The sequence below is a fragment of the Henckelia pumila genome, chromosome 3 (genome assembly GCF_033568475.1).
Source record: "Henckelia pumila isolate YLH828 chromosome 3, ASM3356847v2, whole genome shotgun sequence".
Taxonomy (NCBI): domain Eukaryota; kingdom Viridiplantae; phylum Streptophyta; class Magnoliopsida; order Lamiales; family Gesneriaceae; genus Henckelia; species Henckelia pumila.
The window spans coordinates 145,566,693-145,583,986 of NC_133122.1; the positions used below are offsets into that span (position 1 = coordinate 145,566,693).

At 35.1% G+C, this 17,294-nt stretch overlaps 2 protein-coding genes across 6 annotated transcripts; both read right to left on the bottom strand.

Annotated features, from left to right (window-relative positions):
• Window positions 1-1,943: 1,943 nt before the first annotated feature.
• On the bottom strand, window positions 1,944-7,301 carry LOC140891682 (casein kinase 1-like protein 3). 2 transcript variants are annotated; one of them, XM_073300285.1, is made up of 15 exons: window positions 7,000-7,296; window positions 6,854-6,894; window positions 6,163-6,232; window positions 5,286-5,434; window positions 5,078-5,173; window positions 4,912-4,982; window positions 4,466-4,527; window positions 4,310-4,373; window positions 4,120-4,204; window positions 3,899-4,025; window positions 3,634-3,710; window positions 3,433-3,487; window positions 2,872-3,008; window positions 2,480-2,667; window positions 1,944-2,312 (listed from the first exon to the last, which is right to left on the bottom strand). In XM_073300285.1, exons 1-14 carry the CDS (start codon window positions 7,073-7,075, stop codon window positions 2,488-2,490), a joined length of 1,290 nt encoding a protein of 429 aa, XP_073156386.1. In that variant the 5' UTR covers window positions 7,076-7,296; the 3' UTR covers window positions 1,944-2,312; window positions 2,480-2,487. The 2 variants fall into 2 exon arrangements, with proteins under 2 accessions (XP_073156386.1, XP_073156385.1); XM_073300284.1 differs by having other exon boundaries at window positions 6,854-7,301.
• Window positions 7,302-9,011: 1,710 nt separating this feature from the next.
• Window positions 9,012-17,291, bottom strand: LOC140887257 (putative E3 ubiquitin-protein ligase LIN-1). 4 transcript variants are annotated; one of them, XM_073294378.1, is made up of 15 exons: window positions 16,250-17,288; window positions 14,801-14,977; window positions 14,599-14,684; window positions 13,349-14,509; window positions 13,124-13,268; window positions 12,789-13,049; window positions 12,262-12,568; window positions 12,040-12,164; window positions 11,853-11,969; window positions 11,241-11,372; window positions 11,040-11,162; window positions 10,407-10,520; window positions 10,165-10,311; window positions 9,643-9,888; window positions 9,012-9,285 (listed from the first exon to the last, which is right to left on the bottom strand). In XM_073294378.1, exons 1-15 carry the CDS (start codon window positions 17,048-17,050, stop codon window positions 9,268-9,270), a joined length of 3,960 nt encoding a protein of 1,319 aa, XP_073150479.1. In that variant the 5' UTR covers window positions 17,051-17,288; the 3' UTR covers window positions 9,012-9,267. The 4 variants fall into 4 exon arrangements, with proteins under 4 accessions (XP_073150479.1, XP_073150478.1, XP_073150481.1 ...); XM_073294377.1 differs by having other exon boundaries at window positions 14,777-14,977; XM_073294380.1 differs by having other exon boundaries at window positions 9,013-9,285; window positions 14,777-14,977; window positions 16,257-16,390.
• Between the last annotated feature and the right edge of the window lie 3 nt (window positions 17,292-17,294).

A 17,294-nucleotide genomic window follows, 5' to 3' on the forward strand; every position in this document is an offset into this window, starting at 1 on the left:
AACATGCTTAACCAATCACATTTGTTCAACGACGTACTGCAAGGAAATGCACCTGAGATAAACTTTACGGTAAATGACACGCAATATACACAAGGATATTACTTAACACGTGGAATCTATCCGAAGTGGGCAGCGTTTGCCAAGAGCTTTTCGTGCCTTCAAGACCCTAAGAGAAAGAAGTTTAAGGAAATGCAGGAGGCTTACGAAAGAATGTCAGGTGGGCATCGGGGTTCTACAATCTCGTTTGGCAATAATCAGAGGTCCAGGGAGATTTTGGTAAAAGAATAACTTGAATGATATAGTAAATACGTGTATTATGTTGCATAGGATGATTGTTGAGGACGAGCGAGATACATCACCCAATTGATCGGATTAACACATTGATGATACGTCTCCAGAGATAATCCACAGTGCGACAGAAGAATTTAATGAATATATCATGAGAAATAGCGACCTACGTGATAGAAAATTACATCACTAACTTCGATCCGACTTAATCGAACACGTATAAAAGTGCTTACGCCAACAATTAATTATTTGTATGTTTTATTTTATGAATTGTCTGTAATTTTTCTTATTATATTTTTTTTATTGAAATTCTAAATAAAATTTTCGATAATATCCTCGTTTTAGTATTTTTTTTTTTTTTACTTTTTATAATTTTATTAAATTATTTAAAAAATTGATATATATGATTAATTAATTAATTAATTAATTAATTAATTAATTACGTATATGAATAAACAATAATGATCACCTGCATCCTAGGTTGCAGGATTTTTCGTGTGCGACCACTAAGTACCGGGTTTTAGCGTAAAAAAAAAAATACTAAAACCCGATACCGGATTTTAGTGGTCGCACACGAAAAATCCTGCATCCTAAGATGCAGGTGATGAAAATTATATGAATAAAAACTATTATTATAAATGCATATAAACTATTATCATAAATATATATTTAGTTAAATATATAAGTGCAAAATTATAAATAAAAGTAGTACATTAAAATGAAAGAATGTGTCATTGAGTAATCTGACCACCAAAAGTTGTATTTTTTGTGTTTATAATTGGGGATGAAAAGTCTAAAAAACTAATGAGTTTTAAATTTTTGATATGCCGATACAGTTTACACGGTACCCTTGGCAAAATCGTGAGATATGGTACAATTGTAGAAGCATCATCTTTTGACGCATCTTTACTCGATATTTCTATTAGTCAGCAACAAGAGTAAAAAACATTGGTCACATTTACCAGGCAAGTACCCAAATATAAGAAACACGGATAATTCGGTCTGGTTAACAAAGCTAGAAGCCTAGGATACATAAAAATGATAACAAAAATAGTTTCTTTAATAAATAAAAAGATCCCAACATAGAATAAACAGAAGCAGAAACATAAATAGGTTAATTTACAAGAGGATTCACCCCAACCCCAAAGAATAACTAAAAAAACAGCACAAGCAAGATTCATAATTAACTGTAGTTAAGCAGATGGAGCAAGATAACAGTTCGGAGAACAAATTAAATTCAACATGGTGAGAGTTACGGACATTATGATCTATGTGACGATAAAGAAGGAGAGGGACCGAGGGATCAAAGATAAAGGCATTTTCTCCTTAACCATGGCAGAAAGGCAAAAGAGAACTAAGATTCCAAGCGCCAGTAACATGCTTGAGCGAACCAAGAAAGGACCCATGTCAAAATTATGATCCCAAAAAAAAAAAAAAAAAGAAACAGTCCACAGAAGAGGTTTTTGCCCTAAAATAGAAAAAGTTGAACAAGGCACAAAATTTGACAATTATTTCATCACCAGGCATTCTCATGACAACACCGGGTGCACAGATTCAGAATCCAAAGGTGTTAAAGTTAAAACATAGCATCAAAATGCTGTGCACATGTACAATGATTTCAACAGCCACCATATGGACAAGTGAGACAGAATGACTTATCACTGATTAACATTTCATTCCTCTTACTGAACAAAAAAATCAAAACAGCAGCAACCAAATAGTTGCTTCAGTGTAGGAGAAACAGAATGCTACCTATGCACGCAACAGCCGAAGTGTATGCTGATGATCTAAATTAAGACATCTAACATGAGCTTCACACCACAAAAAGAATAGTGCATTGAACTTTAACGGCACACCAGCTCCTATGTAATTGAACATTACCATATTCCACTAAAATGGAAATGAAGTCTTTATACAATGGTCATCCCATCCATTACTCATTACAACCTCAACCATTTCACACAAGCTGGGGAATTAACTTGAAATGCATAGCATATGTGCAGTACTTTTGACAAGATGTTTACCTGGAAAACACAAACAGGGAGTATCTAAACAACAGAAAATGGTTCACAAAGATGCATCATAAATTGCGCGCTGAAGGGGAAAAAATGCTACATATAGAAAAGGAGAGGTGGAAATGGCAGGTGGTTGAGGGAGAAAGAGGAAGATAAAAGCTTGAGTGGATGAGTACCGTATAAATCATTTGGAAGAAGAAATCCGGCGGAGGGAAGAAATCCAACTACTTGAAGGACCACTGCTATCACCATTTTCATGTGTAGCATTTGCTTCGGTTGATAAATTAGGTTTCGAGGCATTCCCTTTTGCCACAACAGCAGGAGTGAATGAAGTAGGTGTCAACTGTGGCGCACCGCTTAGCACCTACAAAAGAAAGTACATCATGTCTCTAGTTAACTAGAACAGGAAAAATATGATATGGCTGCCCCAAGCAATAACAAACACAAATCAAATGTTATGAACACATTATAACAAAAACAAACAATTTATTCTTAAAGAAAGAAAATAGAATAAAAATGCAGAAGGGACGCGCTTGTTTCACTTTCTCTAACCAAAAAGGTTGCATACATTTCTATCCAAAGGGATCCCATGGGTAAGATTTCGATTTGCTGGTGATCTAAATTGCACGTGAACACCAGGATTGGTAGCAGCATTATTCGACCTCATACGATCACCCAATTCAGCCGAAAACGATGCATTATTATCTGCAAAAATATAACACAAAAGATTCCAAAATTAGCAATCTCACAAAATCCTTATTCTTAATTCATTTTTCATGCCTCATTTCAATTTCAACCTTGGTCAGACATGCTCGCAGCTCTGAAAACCATATGACAAAAAATATGCTCGAATATTTAGCTTAGAGAGTAAATAAATTCCAATGCATAACTCCATTACTTGAAAATAATAATAATAGCTTCATCTCTACACCATATATATAATATAATCTCGTTTCCTATCCAAAAAACAAAAGCTTCATCTCCACACCAGCTAGTGAAGAGACTGTTTCAATGCACATGAACAACCTTCAAATAACTGAATAGAGAACATCATTTTCAACCAGGAACAAGATGTATCCATAAGTTCCCATTTATTGACGAAATCTATGTGAGTATAAAAAATTCTAACCTCGATGCTTTTCCATGTCCATTGGAGTTGCTCGACTACCCTCACCAGAAATTGGCTGTGAAAATCAAGCAACGAATGTTCGAATATTATGCATACCAACTCTAGAAGCAAATGAATATTTTTTATAGTAATCTTTCCAAGTAAGCCATGAAGCATGTTGAATTAGGAAATGAAATAAACTAACAAGGAAAACAATGCTACCTGCTGCTGGGTTTTACTTGTTTGTGCCTGCTGATATTTCAGAATAGTCCAGTCAAATATGTAATCAAATTCATACCCTGCAAGATGGCAAAAAAACAAATCAATACTTCAAGCAATAAAAGAAATGGGGACAATCCACAAATCAATTCCAAACTTCAGTTCTCCAAATCAATTTACAGTATCCAAGGGATTGATTTATCACCCACATGGACTTTTATGGATCACAATATCTACGTAAACCTGGAATAAGGCCAATGGCCCTAACCTTCACGGGTGAACAGTTCACGAAACAGGCGTTTCAAAAATCCATAATCAGGCCGTTGGTCAAATGTCAACGAATGACAATAATGGAAGTAGGATGCAAATTCCACAGGATGAGACTTGCACAAAACCTTCAAGACATAATTGATGAACAACAAAATATAGAAAAATAAATTTTTTTTTAAAAAAAAGACTAGAAATATGATTATAGACGAATGTATCCACCTCAATGGGAGTCGACAGCTTTTTCTCACAAATTTTGTCATATTTTTGCTTCTTCGTAGCAGCTTTCAGTCCCTGCCATGGAAGGCTAGAAGAAGAAACTTGGTTGGTCAAAAAATGTACAAGTAATGATCACATCCTTAAACAATGGAAAGCATATTCAAAATAGTGAAGGAGAAAAGAACAAGCAGACCTTCCTCTCAAGAAATACAGAAGTACATATCCAAGGGACTCTAAATCATCTCGACGACTTTGCTCTACAAAATAAATAAAATGGGAGTTCAGATCCCATCACGTCACTCTTTTACTGAAATAAACCAAACAAAAGAAAGTCTTCTCCTAGCCTTACCGATCCCAAGATGTGTATTACAACTTGCATACCGCGCGGTTCCCGTCAAATTCTTATTCTCCCTGTAAAGTTCAAAGTAAAAGACAATAATGAAGATCAATAAACCTGAGATAGACCGCCGCTCATAAGTGGAGTGACATGAAAACACTGAAACAAATCAGAAAAAGGATCCAAATGGTGAAACAAAATATATCAATAATTTTAATTCCCAAAAAAATAAAAAAAAAATGAAGTATATAAGAAATGAACCAAGTAAGATATCAAATGAGGTGTGGCCAACCTCAGGCAAACCAATTACTCAATCGGTGGGACATGAGGTTTCTCAGGACTTAAATCCCCAAGCTTAAACCACATCAATTACATTCATGAGAATTTATGATAAACATTAACCAAAATGGAACAATTTTTACCAATGGCTTCACAATCCAAAGAGTGAAAAATGTAACCTGTATGGAATGTGCCGGTTTGTACTTGAATCTCGATATCTTTTAGCGAGACCGAAATCAATAATATAAACCTATGAAGTGCGGTAACGGAATAAGAATTACAAAAAAGGACAAGAGATGAAGGGCAAGAAAGATCATAAGAAATGGTAACATAAAAATGCCATACCTGATTTGCTTTTCGACCAAGACCCATCAGAAAGTTATCAGGTTTAATATCCCGATGTAAAAACCCTTTAGAATGCACAAATTCTATTCGAGTGATCTGTAGATGCAAAAAAAAAAAAAAGAGGAGAAAAATTCCAAATCAGAATACCAAAACAATTTGTGACCACAGAAAAGGATACAACAAAGTATCATTTATCTTTTTAACTTACCATTTGATCAGCCAACATCAAGACGGTCTTCAATGATAATTTCCGACCACAATACACAAAGAGATCCTCAAGGCTTGGACCGAGCAAATCAAGGACAAGAACATTGTCATCCCCGTCCACACCAGACCACTTTGTACCTGGTATGCCGCCTAAAAAGAGGGAAATGGAAATATGTTACAGACAAATAATGAAGCAGCAGTTCGAAAATTTAAATACATCATGCTCGCTCGGCATGCCCAAACCAAACATGTTTATTGGAAGCAAGATCATGCCTAGACACATAAATAAATCTCAAGGAGACGCTATCATCTATGTGAGTGTTGATGACAAGCAAACAAATTGGTGGATATCGAATGAAATACACAAAATAAAGCTCAATTTAACATATTCGCACAGTAACTTCTGATATATTTCCTTTATCTCAAACATCAAATCAAAATAAGATTCCCTCAATGACTAGTTAACAGATATCTTTGAATTTAAAATTTTCTTCTGCAAATGACGCAATAAATTAGCTGTCATTTCCATTTCAAAATTATCGTCGTAATTACAACTAATAACTGATAACGTGTGAGATTTTTGGTGCTCATATGAAAAGTTTTGACTTCCTTTTTTTGTTTTATATAGATAGCGTGGAAGGACTGCTTAAGCCAAGCTTGACAACAATAATGAATGTCATTCGGTGACCTTGTTTCTTTTTAGTAAAGCAATAAATGTTCTTACAAAGCACACAATTACTTCTCCCTATAGGCGAATTACATGTGAATTTTATTGGAGTGAACCAATCATCAATCTATTATGTCATTCACACAATTCATGGATTTGAAAAACACGTGCCAATTGCAAACTGAATCCCTTGGGATTCAATAGTACATACTTCCTCCTTGAAGAATGTTGTATAACTTGGCCTCATAAAGAAGTTGAGGGTGCTTGGTTTTATTATTTTCCTGAAAATAAAAACAAATAGCAAAATTTTTTTATCAGCATTCAATATTACATTGACTTCAAATCTTATCTTCAACAAATAAACAAAAAGACCCAATTGTTCCATTTGTGGAAACAGGACCTTCCAAATAAAACAAACCAATTTTTTAACAATCCAGCATTTAGTCAATTTGACATAGTATAACAGATCAATTCATGTGCAACGTGGTCATGGCTTCGAAGCAAATGGGCATGAGGAACCTGATCTGATACTCCTTTAAGACAAATTAATTGAGATGACTTGGACTCGAACTGAGGAACACGACTTTGCCAAGAACAATACTCCTTTAACACAAATTGATGTGACACCAAATCGATGAAGCCTTAACCTAATTACAAGCACACAAAATAGCAATGAACCTAAATTACAGTAGCTTTAGTCTAATTAGCACTTCTATTTCATGAAAATAATATAATTAAACAACAAGAGATCCACTCCGCCGCATGCAATTTTACACTTCTATTCCATCTCTCATCAAATTATAAAGCAAAAATGTACGGAATATAACAACCAGATACGCAGAAATAGAATCCATCAGTTTCATTAGCTAATGAGGGAGGAAATACATAATTTCCGAACTTACGATTTTCACAGCGACGATCTCAAAACTATCGATATGCGTAGCTGCATAGAGAAAAAAAAAAGTCAGAAAAATCATACAAATAAAAAAAATGGCAAACCTAAAGTAACGGACAGAAGTATGATATAGAAATGCAAAAGAAACCTCACCGAGAAAGATTTCACCGAAGGATCCACTACCGATCTTACGGCCGAGCTTGAATTTGCCTCCGATGATCCTTTCCATCAGATCCAATCTCAATTCTCATCAACCGAATCGAAGCTCCTCAAAATTATTGTTCGGAAAGAGAAATCGAGGAAATTTTTTACGGGCAGGAAACAGAAGCCACACACAGCGAAGAGGGTTTATTGTTCGTTAGGTGATATAGTATTATTACCATTATTATTATTAAGGGAATCCTGGAAATCTAAAAGAAAACGATGCATTGACGAGTTGTACAGTACAACTAGCTACACGACTCAATCTGCCTGGCAACCATGGGGATTTGGGATGGCATGCAAACGTGGAGGAGAGAGAAATCACGTGGATTTTATTACCGCCGTAATTTATAGTAGCACGATGTAACCAATGTTTTTATGTTCGAAATCGATGATCCAATTAGTTTATTTTAAAATAAACGTTCAAATCAGATAAAAGTTCAATCGGTCGAATCTATTTAATTGAACGATCAGATTGAAAAACTATTTATATAATATAATATAATTGATAAAGTATTTAATCAAATTTTAAAAATCTAAAAAATATACATAAACACACAAAAAATATATATATATTTACTAAATTTTGAAAACTAAATAAATATTGTTGAACCCATTTTCGATTTATTGATCGGTCCGATCGGTTGACTGGTTTTGATCGATTTGATCGTTAAAATGGTTTTTGAGGGTGAAACAGACCAAACTTGTGATCGGTTTCCGGTCTAACCGACCGATCAAAATTGGGTGCAACTACTAAAGTATTTTTAACTTAAAATTTTAAATGAGGTGGTTTTACGGGTCAATTTTTTTCAGATGAATTTTTTTATTTAGGTCGTTCATCAAAAAATATTAATTTTTATGACAAAAATATTATATTTTATTGTAAATATAGTAATGGTTGACTCGTCTCACAAGATATCTACTTTTTTAATTAGTTTAATTGATTTATATTCGAAGATAATTTTACTATTTAATTAAAAAATCAATCAGCATTTGCAACTTAGAAAAAAATTATTATATAATGTTTTCAAATTTGTTAAGAAAACATCTATAATTATTTTTTTTAGAGATTGAAAACATTATATAAATAATTTCTAAGCAATTTGGTACTTAATTAATTTTACAAAAATACTCTCAAATCCTTATTTTCGTGAGATCGTTTCATAAGAATTTTAAATTTTTGTCATTGTTTATCATGTTTTATCTATTTTTTAGAATTTTTAAATTACTAAATATCACTTTTTGCTTCTACTTGGCTAAATTTTTACGAAAAACTCAAAGCTGATCATCTCGTGTTGTTTTAGAAACCTACAAATAAATAAATTTAATTATTTCTACAAAACATGATTTCTTACAAACACTCCCTTAAATTCATATTTTTAATCGTAACTTTTAAATCCAAGATACAAACGAAATAGTATATCTTTTGAACTCGTGCCTTGTGAATTGTGATCATTAAACATGAGTATCATTTTTCAAAAGATACATCTGAATGTTCAAAGCATATCTCATTGTCCACAAACTTGGAATTTAACATTTGTAAAAATTAAGATTAAAAAAAACATTTGTGCAAATGATTCGAATGTTATGTGATTTGTATCGAAATTAAATTCGAGAATATCTTTAACCGAATTCAATATACATTCAAGTCGAATTAAAGCCTGATTTATTTTGCTTAACGATTCATAAGCTTTGTAATCTTATATTCTTATTCATGCTAGTGTTAATAGCATGTAGTCCCGCACGCTTTAATTATAATGATTATTTATTAATAAATTGTTTGTTTATGTATTTAGAATTTTATATATATAGAAATAAATAAACAGTGAAGTTAAATTATAAATGAACATTTTCTTTTTATTTAATTAATTAGAACGGAGTTTTTGAAAATTCATACTGATATATCAAAGATAGTTTTTGTGAGATCCTAGCTCTTGTTTTATAATAGTAATAGATATGCCAAATGTATTTGACGGGTCTTGTTAATTGGCACCCTAATGAACATGGAGACATGGTACATAATTACATTACATCAACATGGCTAGAATTAAAAGCATTAAGGTTTCTATATATTACGAATTGACTAGCCAGATACATTTCTTTGTAATAGCATGAGCTCTATCATATATAATGGATATATCCTAAAAGAAAAGAATGTAAGAATCTTGGGAAGTCTTGCATGATTCATAATCACCAAACTGTACCAATTGATTGTCTTCTTCAACTCAATGTCCAACTCTGAAAAAAGAAATGAATATTATTAATAAAGGTTTAAAAATTAATCCTCTTTTCGTGAAAAATAATACTTCATTTCGTCCAAATATATAGTAGGCTTATTTGTATTATTACACAGAATAAAAAAATATATCAATGGAAAAGCAAAAGTTAGAAACCTATCATTTTATTTAATTCATTCAAAAAAATACTTCTTCGTTTTTAAGAACTTGATTGGTATGATATATATCTTAAGAAAAAAAAAGGTAAGAAAAAGTGCATTAAAAAGTGGATTATATATTTTGGAGAACCGAAAAAGTAAAAGATGTCCATATAATCGAGACGAAAGGAATATTTTAAATTCAAATGATTTGAGAATACCTGAATCCTTCCTTCAGAAGTTCCAACAAGCAACATATCGTGATTGGCATCAAGAGCCAAACAATGAATTTTTGTGGTTGAACAAGTTTGAAGAGTTTCAACTTTGTTATACTTGTTTTTACACCAAACTTCCACTGTGCCACCTTTACACCCCAAGTATATCAGCTCCGAGCCCACGGCCATCGTCCGGACTTCCATCGTCGATGCCAGTGATCCAACCAGATTATAGTTTGAAGTGCTCCATATCTACAAATCACGCCAAATTATGCAAATATTGGCAGCATTTGCAGATGATCTAAATTCTAAACTTATTTAAAATGGGGGAAAAAAGTGCGATTGGCCTTTTGGTGAAATGTTTCTGATTTTTTTTCTAAGATAGCCCTTGTAATTAAATATCCTCTTCCCTCTAGTTTTCAGTTCAATTTATTTTTCAATTATCAAAAAATGTCAACATATGTACGTATTGATGCGTGTGCATCGACTGATAGTATATATATATATATATGGTCGTCTATGCGTTACCTTCACGATCGATCCATCAAATGAAGAACTTGCAGCATATATAAAGCCATCATGAACTTGCAAGGCATAAATAGGAGAGGCTCTTTTGATCAATTTCTTGGACCCATTTTGAATATTTCCCATTGTTCCAGTGACCAAATCAATTTCCTGCAAATTACCCAGTGTCAATGTATTTATCTGGTTTATGCATATTTTCTTGGCAAATATATATTCCACAATTATATATCGTAGTCATATTGTACCTGAATGCTATTATCTTGGCACCCACAATACAATTTTCCTTGTAAAAGAGCCAAACATTTAGCATACTTATTTTGGTTGAGCAATTTTGAGGATCCATTATTCCATGTGTGTACCTGAAAACATGTGAATATCAGAGATTATATAACTTTATAAACAATATTATATTATAAGAGACTATGTTAGATGGCCACAAATAATAATTTAAACAATATATATTATGTTAGTATCGTAATATTTTCATGTGCTTTTAATTTATTAAAATACACAATAATTTAATATTGTGACATCCACGTGTTAAAAAATATCTGGAATGTAAATAATTAAACATGAGTTGATTATTCATACTAATTGTTTTATAATATTTGGCAATTTTAAAAAGAAAAGCTCATTTTGTGCCCTTTGATATTATTTTATTTATAAATATGACACTTACTTTATAAGATATATATATTTTTTGTGAACATTTATTTAGGAAAACGTTATATTTTTATTATTTTTTAATTTTACAATTTATTATTTATTGTTTTATTATTTTTTAATTTTACAATTTAGTATTTATTGTTTTAAAAAAAACGAAATTTACGAGCACGCAACGCGTGTAGCGGAATACTAGTATAGATAAATATATACACCTTGACTCCAGCTCCTTGAGGAATATAGCAAGCCATGCTATTAGCAACTACTAGGCTGTTTATTTGATCCTTCATCTCCTCAACTTGTTCAAAATGGATTCCATCCTCTTCTACGGACCATACCTGCATAAAGTTATATGAAACATTAAGCATCTAACTCGACCAGTGCCGATTAGAAGCACGAAAGAAACGTTAACGCACCCTCACAGTGCGATCAAGTGAACCGCTGTACAGGTTGTCCGTTGATTGTAGTACCGCCAAGCTTGTAACTGGTTTAGTGTGTTCTCGAACTTCTTGAATGATTTGTATCATGGAACCTTTGTTAGCCCAAACCTTTAGCATTGAAGAAGAGAATTACTGTATGTTTTAAGTGCCAACTGCAGCATTTTATTCATATGGTGGATGACAAAATTCAAAACAACGGAGAGTGGAAACTATATATGTAGCCATTCAGACTAGCTATTCCAGCACCCAATTCTCATTTCTACTTCTCATCCTCACCTCTGCCGACAGGTAAAATTTTAGCCACTCCCTTGATCAATTCCTGGCTCCGCTGCTGACCCTGTCCACAAGTACACATCTAGCGATCTAGATGAACGCTCCATGCCCCGGATTAATTCCGGGTCCACAAGTTGGGGGATTTGTGCAAGTGAGATTGTTGCTTCATGAGTTCCACTAACAACTACTTTGCAACTCTTACATCCAACAAGAATGATCAATCTAAGTCGCTATAGAAGGCCATTATACACCTTTTTTAACACACATTTAATGAGTATGAATGAAATCCAAAATGAAACATGATGATTTGCTTACTTTTATAGTTCCATCCGAATGGCCAGAGAAAAGTTTCCCTTTGAAACATGTTATAGTAAGAACTTCTCCATTCTCGCTGCAATCCTCTTGGCATAATTCTTGATGATTCCACAGATCCTGAAAATCATACCAAGATTAAGGCGTCTAATTCATTAGAATAAAGTGTTGCGAGGAGTACAAAACTTACGGCGCTTGTGTCGTGCTCTTCTGAGAGGACCTTTAGCATCTCAAATGCCATGACAGATGATTTCTTAAGCTCCCTCAATCCTTTCAGAATATCCTTCATGTGCACTGATAGATCATGCAATCCTTCTAAAATACGCAAGAATGCAGGTGTAAATGACAAAATGCAACTCGGAAAATATTTAAGAAGCACACTGCTTCTTATTCATTTAAACTGGCCACAGACCTGGATCGTGGACGAAAGTGTTGAGGGCAATCATGGACAAGACTCTATTTTCGGTGTTCTTATCGGATCTGAAAATGGACACAAATCGCTTGAGCAAACATACACGTGCAGCTCCGACGATCCCTGTGTCCGGAAGAATGGACAACATGTGCACAAGCCAACTAGCCGTCATCAAGCATATTGAATATAAATCCTCATTTGTATTGTCCAGGCCCTCTGCCAAAGCCTCAAAAAGCAACCCAAACTCATGGCTGACAAGAACAAAAGCCACTCTTTTTTCCCAATCTTCAGCAGCTTTCTCTTCTTCCTACAAAGTGAGTAGAGAGTATCAGCAACTTCAGCTACCAATTCACAGCAAGACAGTGTTGGAGCCAGAGGTGAGTGAGCAGGAGAGGCAGCCCCTTATTTGGTTTTTAATGTTCCTCTAGATCTATGTAATTTTATGTAATATATTTTCGCGAAAATATGATCTTGACTCTGCCACTGCAGCTAGAATCACAAAAGTTGATGAAAATAGTGAAACTGACCATGGTGTCCTGAGGATCAGCAGAAACATTGTGACGACGCTGATCCTTTCTCATAAAGGCTCGATAACTCCTGTCAATCCCGGCACGTTTAAGAAGAATGGCTCTTGAAAGGGATTTCCCTGAATATGAGAACCTTCCCTGTAGGGAAAGCAATGTCTCTGCAGCAGAAATCTGAGCAACCGGAGACTCTGAATTTCTGAGACTCGAAATAAGAGCATCAATGACCTCTTCTCGATAAATGCTCATCTTTCTCGGTTCAACCTAAAATATTCACATCATTAGTTAAGATTTTGCTATGAAAAAGAGCAAATACAGGCAAAGTAAGAGAGGCATACGAGAAGATCAAGTTGCAAAAGTAGGCCGGCCACTATTGGAGACTGAGTCTGCGGGGTATTTTGTAGATATGTAAGAAGAGAATGCATCGTGCTGAAGGTACCTTCTTCCTTCAAGATGTGCAAGATTTGCTCGTTCAAACTTCTTCTGCAGAATTTTGGACAGAGTAAGTCACACGCTATTACAATGACAAACAAATCATACCGATGATGATTAGGCTTCACCACCTGTTCAATTTTATTAGTTCAGACAGAAAATGAACGATCTCAAACCGTTCATAGTCGTTTACATCAACAAAGATCTCCAACACACCAGCTAATTTGGCTTTACTAGCAATAATGTTCCTGCATTTCCCATCCTCCAGCATGCATCTCAGCAAAATACTCACAGCTGCAACCTTTTCCTCCACACGTTCAGCTTCCAAACTAGATAACACTTTCTCAATCACTTTAGCTGAAAGTACACTTTTCAAGATTTCAGTTAGAGTTGCTTCGTTGGAATTTTGAAGAATCTGCCCAAGCAGAATCACTGCCGCTGTTTTGGCCGTGATATACATCTTAGGAACATCACCATTAGCATTATCATCGAGTACTTCCAAAAGATAATCCACGATATCCATGTCAACAAGGCTTTCAGCCGCAGGCCTTAAGAGGTGAACTAAAACAAGTGCTTCAATCAAGCCTTTCTTGAAAAGTTCGACAAAGCATTCCACGTCGGAATCGACCCTTTTTAGCGTCTGGATAACATTGTCATCTCTTGATCCGAGCTCGGTCAAGAGAAAAACGATCGACCTCAAGACTTTCGTATCAACAGAATTGAACATCGTCTCCACAAACCCATTAACCACCGGTGGTTTCGAGAGCATGGCCATCATTTCCGAGTCTGCATTTGCTTCCTGCCAGCACCTCTCGATTCTGAGGACTGCCATTTCAGCATCCCTCAAAACTTCTGATGTACAAAGGTCTGTGATCGCAAGTCGCAGCTCACTCATGGTTGCATCAACGGTGGCTTGACTTATTACACTATTTGGTGAAGCCAAACGAATTGATGCCCCGAATTTCGATTCCGAAACCGCTTGTACCCCTCCATATGGACTATAATCAGAACCCGGATTCTGTTCTTTCCAGCTAGCAATAAGACGTTTGAGCACGTAGTTTGTCTTAGGCAGCACAGTACCCGTATGCAGCTTCTGTCGAGTAATGGGACAAGTAGAGTTTCCCCTTTCCAGCCATTCTTGAATCGCTTTCCTCTCGTAAGTCTGCCCCGTCTCGAGCGTTACAGGGTCATCGAATATATGCGTAGTTATGGGGCAAACAAAATCCTTCGGGGGAGTATGCTTTCCTCCACCAATACTACTATCGACATCTCCCATTACAGAAAAGGGAGAACTGATATAAAACAAAGTTCAAGAAAAGAATCAAAATCATTTTCAAACAGATAAAAGAATCCCACGAATGCTTCCAAAAAAATCACTTGCCTGCGGCTTGATTCTTCAGCCGAAAAAGGTCGCTTTTGCTTGTGGGCTGGTTGGGAGTCAAACAAAGCCATTGGTTTGATCGTTTCCTGTGAGATTAAACAAATAAATTGAAACAAGATCAGCATAGGCATATCAGAACATAAACATTGGGGACTAATCTATTGTTTGTTTAATTTGCCTTGTTAATGTCGATTGATTCCACCTCTGTTTCAGCTTCGGAATCTGAGGAAGAATAATGGGTGGCATTGGGATCATCAACTTGATTTCTCGTAAAGAATCTAGGCGAAACTCTCTCGGGGAAAAAGGATGGAAACCTGGACAGATTCTTTGTCCCGTTGTTGCTCAGCTCAATCGACTTATCTGCTTCAGTCCACATTGGCTGTTTTAAAAATCAAAACATTTACTTTTCTTTTCAATTTTGTTCGGCCGTTATCTTCCTTTTAAAAATATATTTACACCAAACCAAATAGTACCACAATAATACAATATGTCCTCGGACTCAATTTGTGATATAGATTTATGATTTGATACGATTTGATTAATGACAAATATTATTGTTTATATTAAAAATATTATTTTTTATTCTAGATCCATTCGATCAATCTCAATAAAAACAAACTATAAGACGGTCTCAAGGATAAAAACAAACTATGAGACGGTCTCAAGGATTATTTTTTTTTAAGACGGATCTCTTGTATAAGTTATCCATTAAAAAGTATTATATTTTATGCCAAAAATATTACTTATTATTATAAATATGAATAAAATTCATCAGTCGCACGAGAATGTTACTCTTTTATAAATTACATACTCCACGAATATTTGTTTTGCGGATGCTACCTCAGTGGTCGTGAAAGAGTAATATGACACGTGGCTAATTGTACTACTCCAAATATAGCATTATAACGTCGAATAAACTAGACTTAAAATCGAATAAACCAACTATTTCCAATATAAAGCAATGGAGATAAATTCCATAATATATATAATCCGAGTTCATCACCTAAACTAATGATTATTTTCAGGCTATAATCATGTATATGTGGAGCCAATAAATTGAAAACTGAACATGGGATTAATCGAGATAGATCATCTTATCCAACTAATCAGTTGAACTGAACCCAACCATGTCGAGTGTTTTTGGCATATAAAAAATATTAAGATGCTAAGAAAATTAAAAACAAATAATATTTTATCATTATTATTACATTAATTATTATTTTGAAAAATAGCTCTCATCTTTAGACAGGTCAACGAATGAGTACAATAAAAATGGTATTCTAGAAAACAAAATGACTCAAAGACAAAATATTTCATTCATATATAAAAATAGATATATATAACATAAAATTCTAAAAATGATGATATTCTCGATGCCAGATATTGAGTTTCTTGACCGCTACAAAATTGCCAAATATTCGATATATATATATATATATATATATATAGGATAATGCTACATGTACACGGAGGGTTACACGTTGCACTTAAAATTACATAAATATCTTTAATGTATTTTGGAAAAAAAAATTTCAAATCAAGAGGATGAATAATTTTGTAATTTCATATGTAGTGTGTAAATCAATGTGTACATGTAGCATTTTTCATATATATATATATATATATATACATAATATAAAAAAGGCATTACATTATACCGTCTGTTGGTGGAACCGAACTCCTGGCTGTTGATCATCTTCTTATCTTCATCGCTGCTCACAACTATTTCATCACCCCTTTCAATATTGCTCCTGATTGGCAGGAATATCGAAGGTGGAGCTACGAGATTTTTTTCGTCTTTGTTCTGCAATAATACCTCTTTGAAGTAACCCGCAAATATCCTGCAATTCTCGTCGAGTAAATCCTCGTAATCCCTCTCCAAGTCCTTGAGTGCGGAAGCCTGGTCGCCGCTCATTTTCGACAACAGTGTTGTGGAGTTGGATGCAATGGATAATCGTTCGTCGCTATTAGAATCAAGATTATAGGATGGTGTTGGATTAGAGGCCAAGATGTTTGATCTGTGGTGGTTGTACCAATCGAGTACGGGGAGGAAATGCGAAAGAAACATTTCTTCGAACAGAAAGGGCGCGATCTCTCTTCTGCACAAAGAAGGGTCCGCGCGGAACACGTCGAGGAGACTGAGCGAAGCGTCCACGGGACGGTGGGAGAGGGAGTACGCTAGAGACAGGAGAAACGAGGAAAGACAAGTGTTGTCGGAAGCTCTAGAGAGAAGCTTCTCGGCGAGGCGGAGAGACGAGGAGCGTATGGAGGAGCTGGTGGTGGAGATGGCGTTCTCGATGGTTTGTGAGGCGAAGACGAGGGATTTGGATGGGAGTCTGTTGGAGAAAGCGGAGAAAACATGGCGGCGTAGGTGGGGTCGAGAGAGTGTTTCGGCGAAGAAGGTGGCTGTGTGGTGTAGTATGTGTGCCGGTGTGGTGGTTCCGGCGGCCATTGCAGGCGGAGCTTGGAATGAACAATTAATATATATGAGTGGAGCGCATGCAGCTAATTAACCACAAATGGATCGTTGTTGATGATTGGAGACAATGGAGGTTTGGCCGGCCGGCCCGGGCCGGCCGTGTGTATTGTCGGGTTGCCGCGTCGCAGAATGAATCTGAATTGTTAAATTGGCAGATGTTCTGGTTCAGAGACACAAAAGTTGACCAGATCCAACAGCATGAATCAGTCTTTCATGT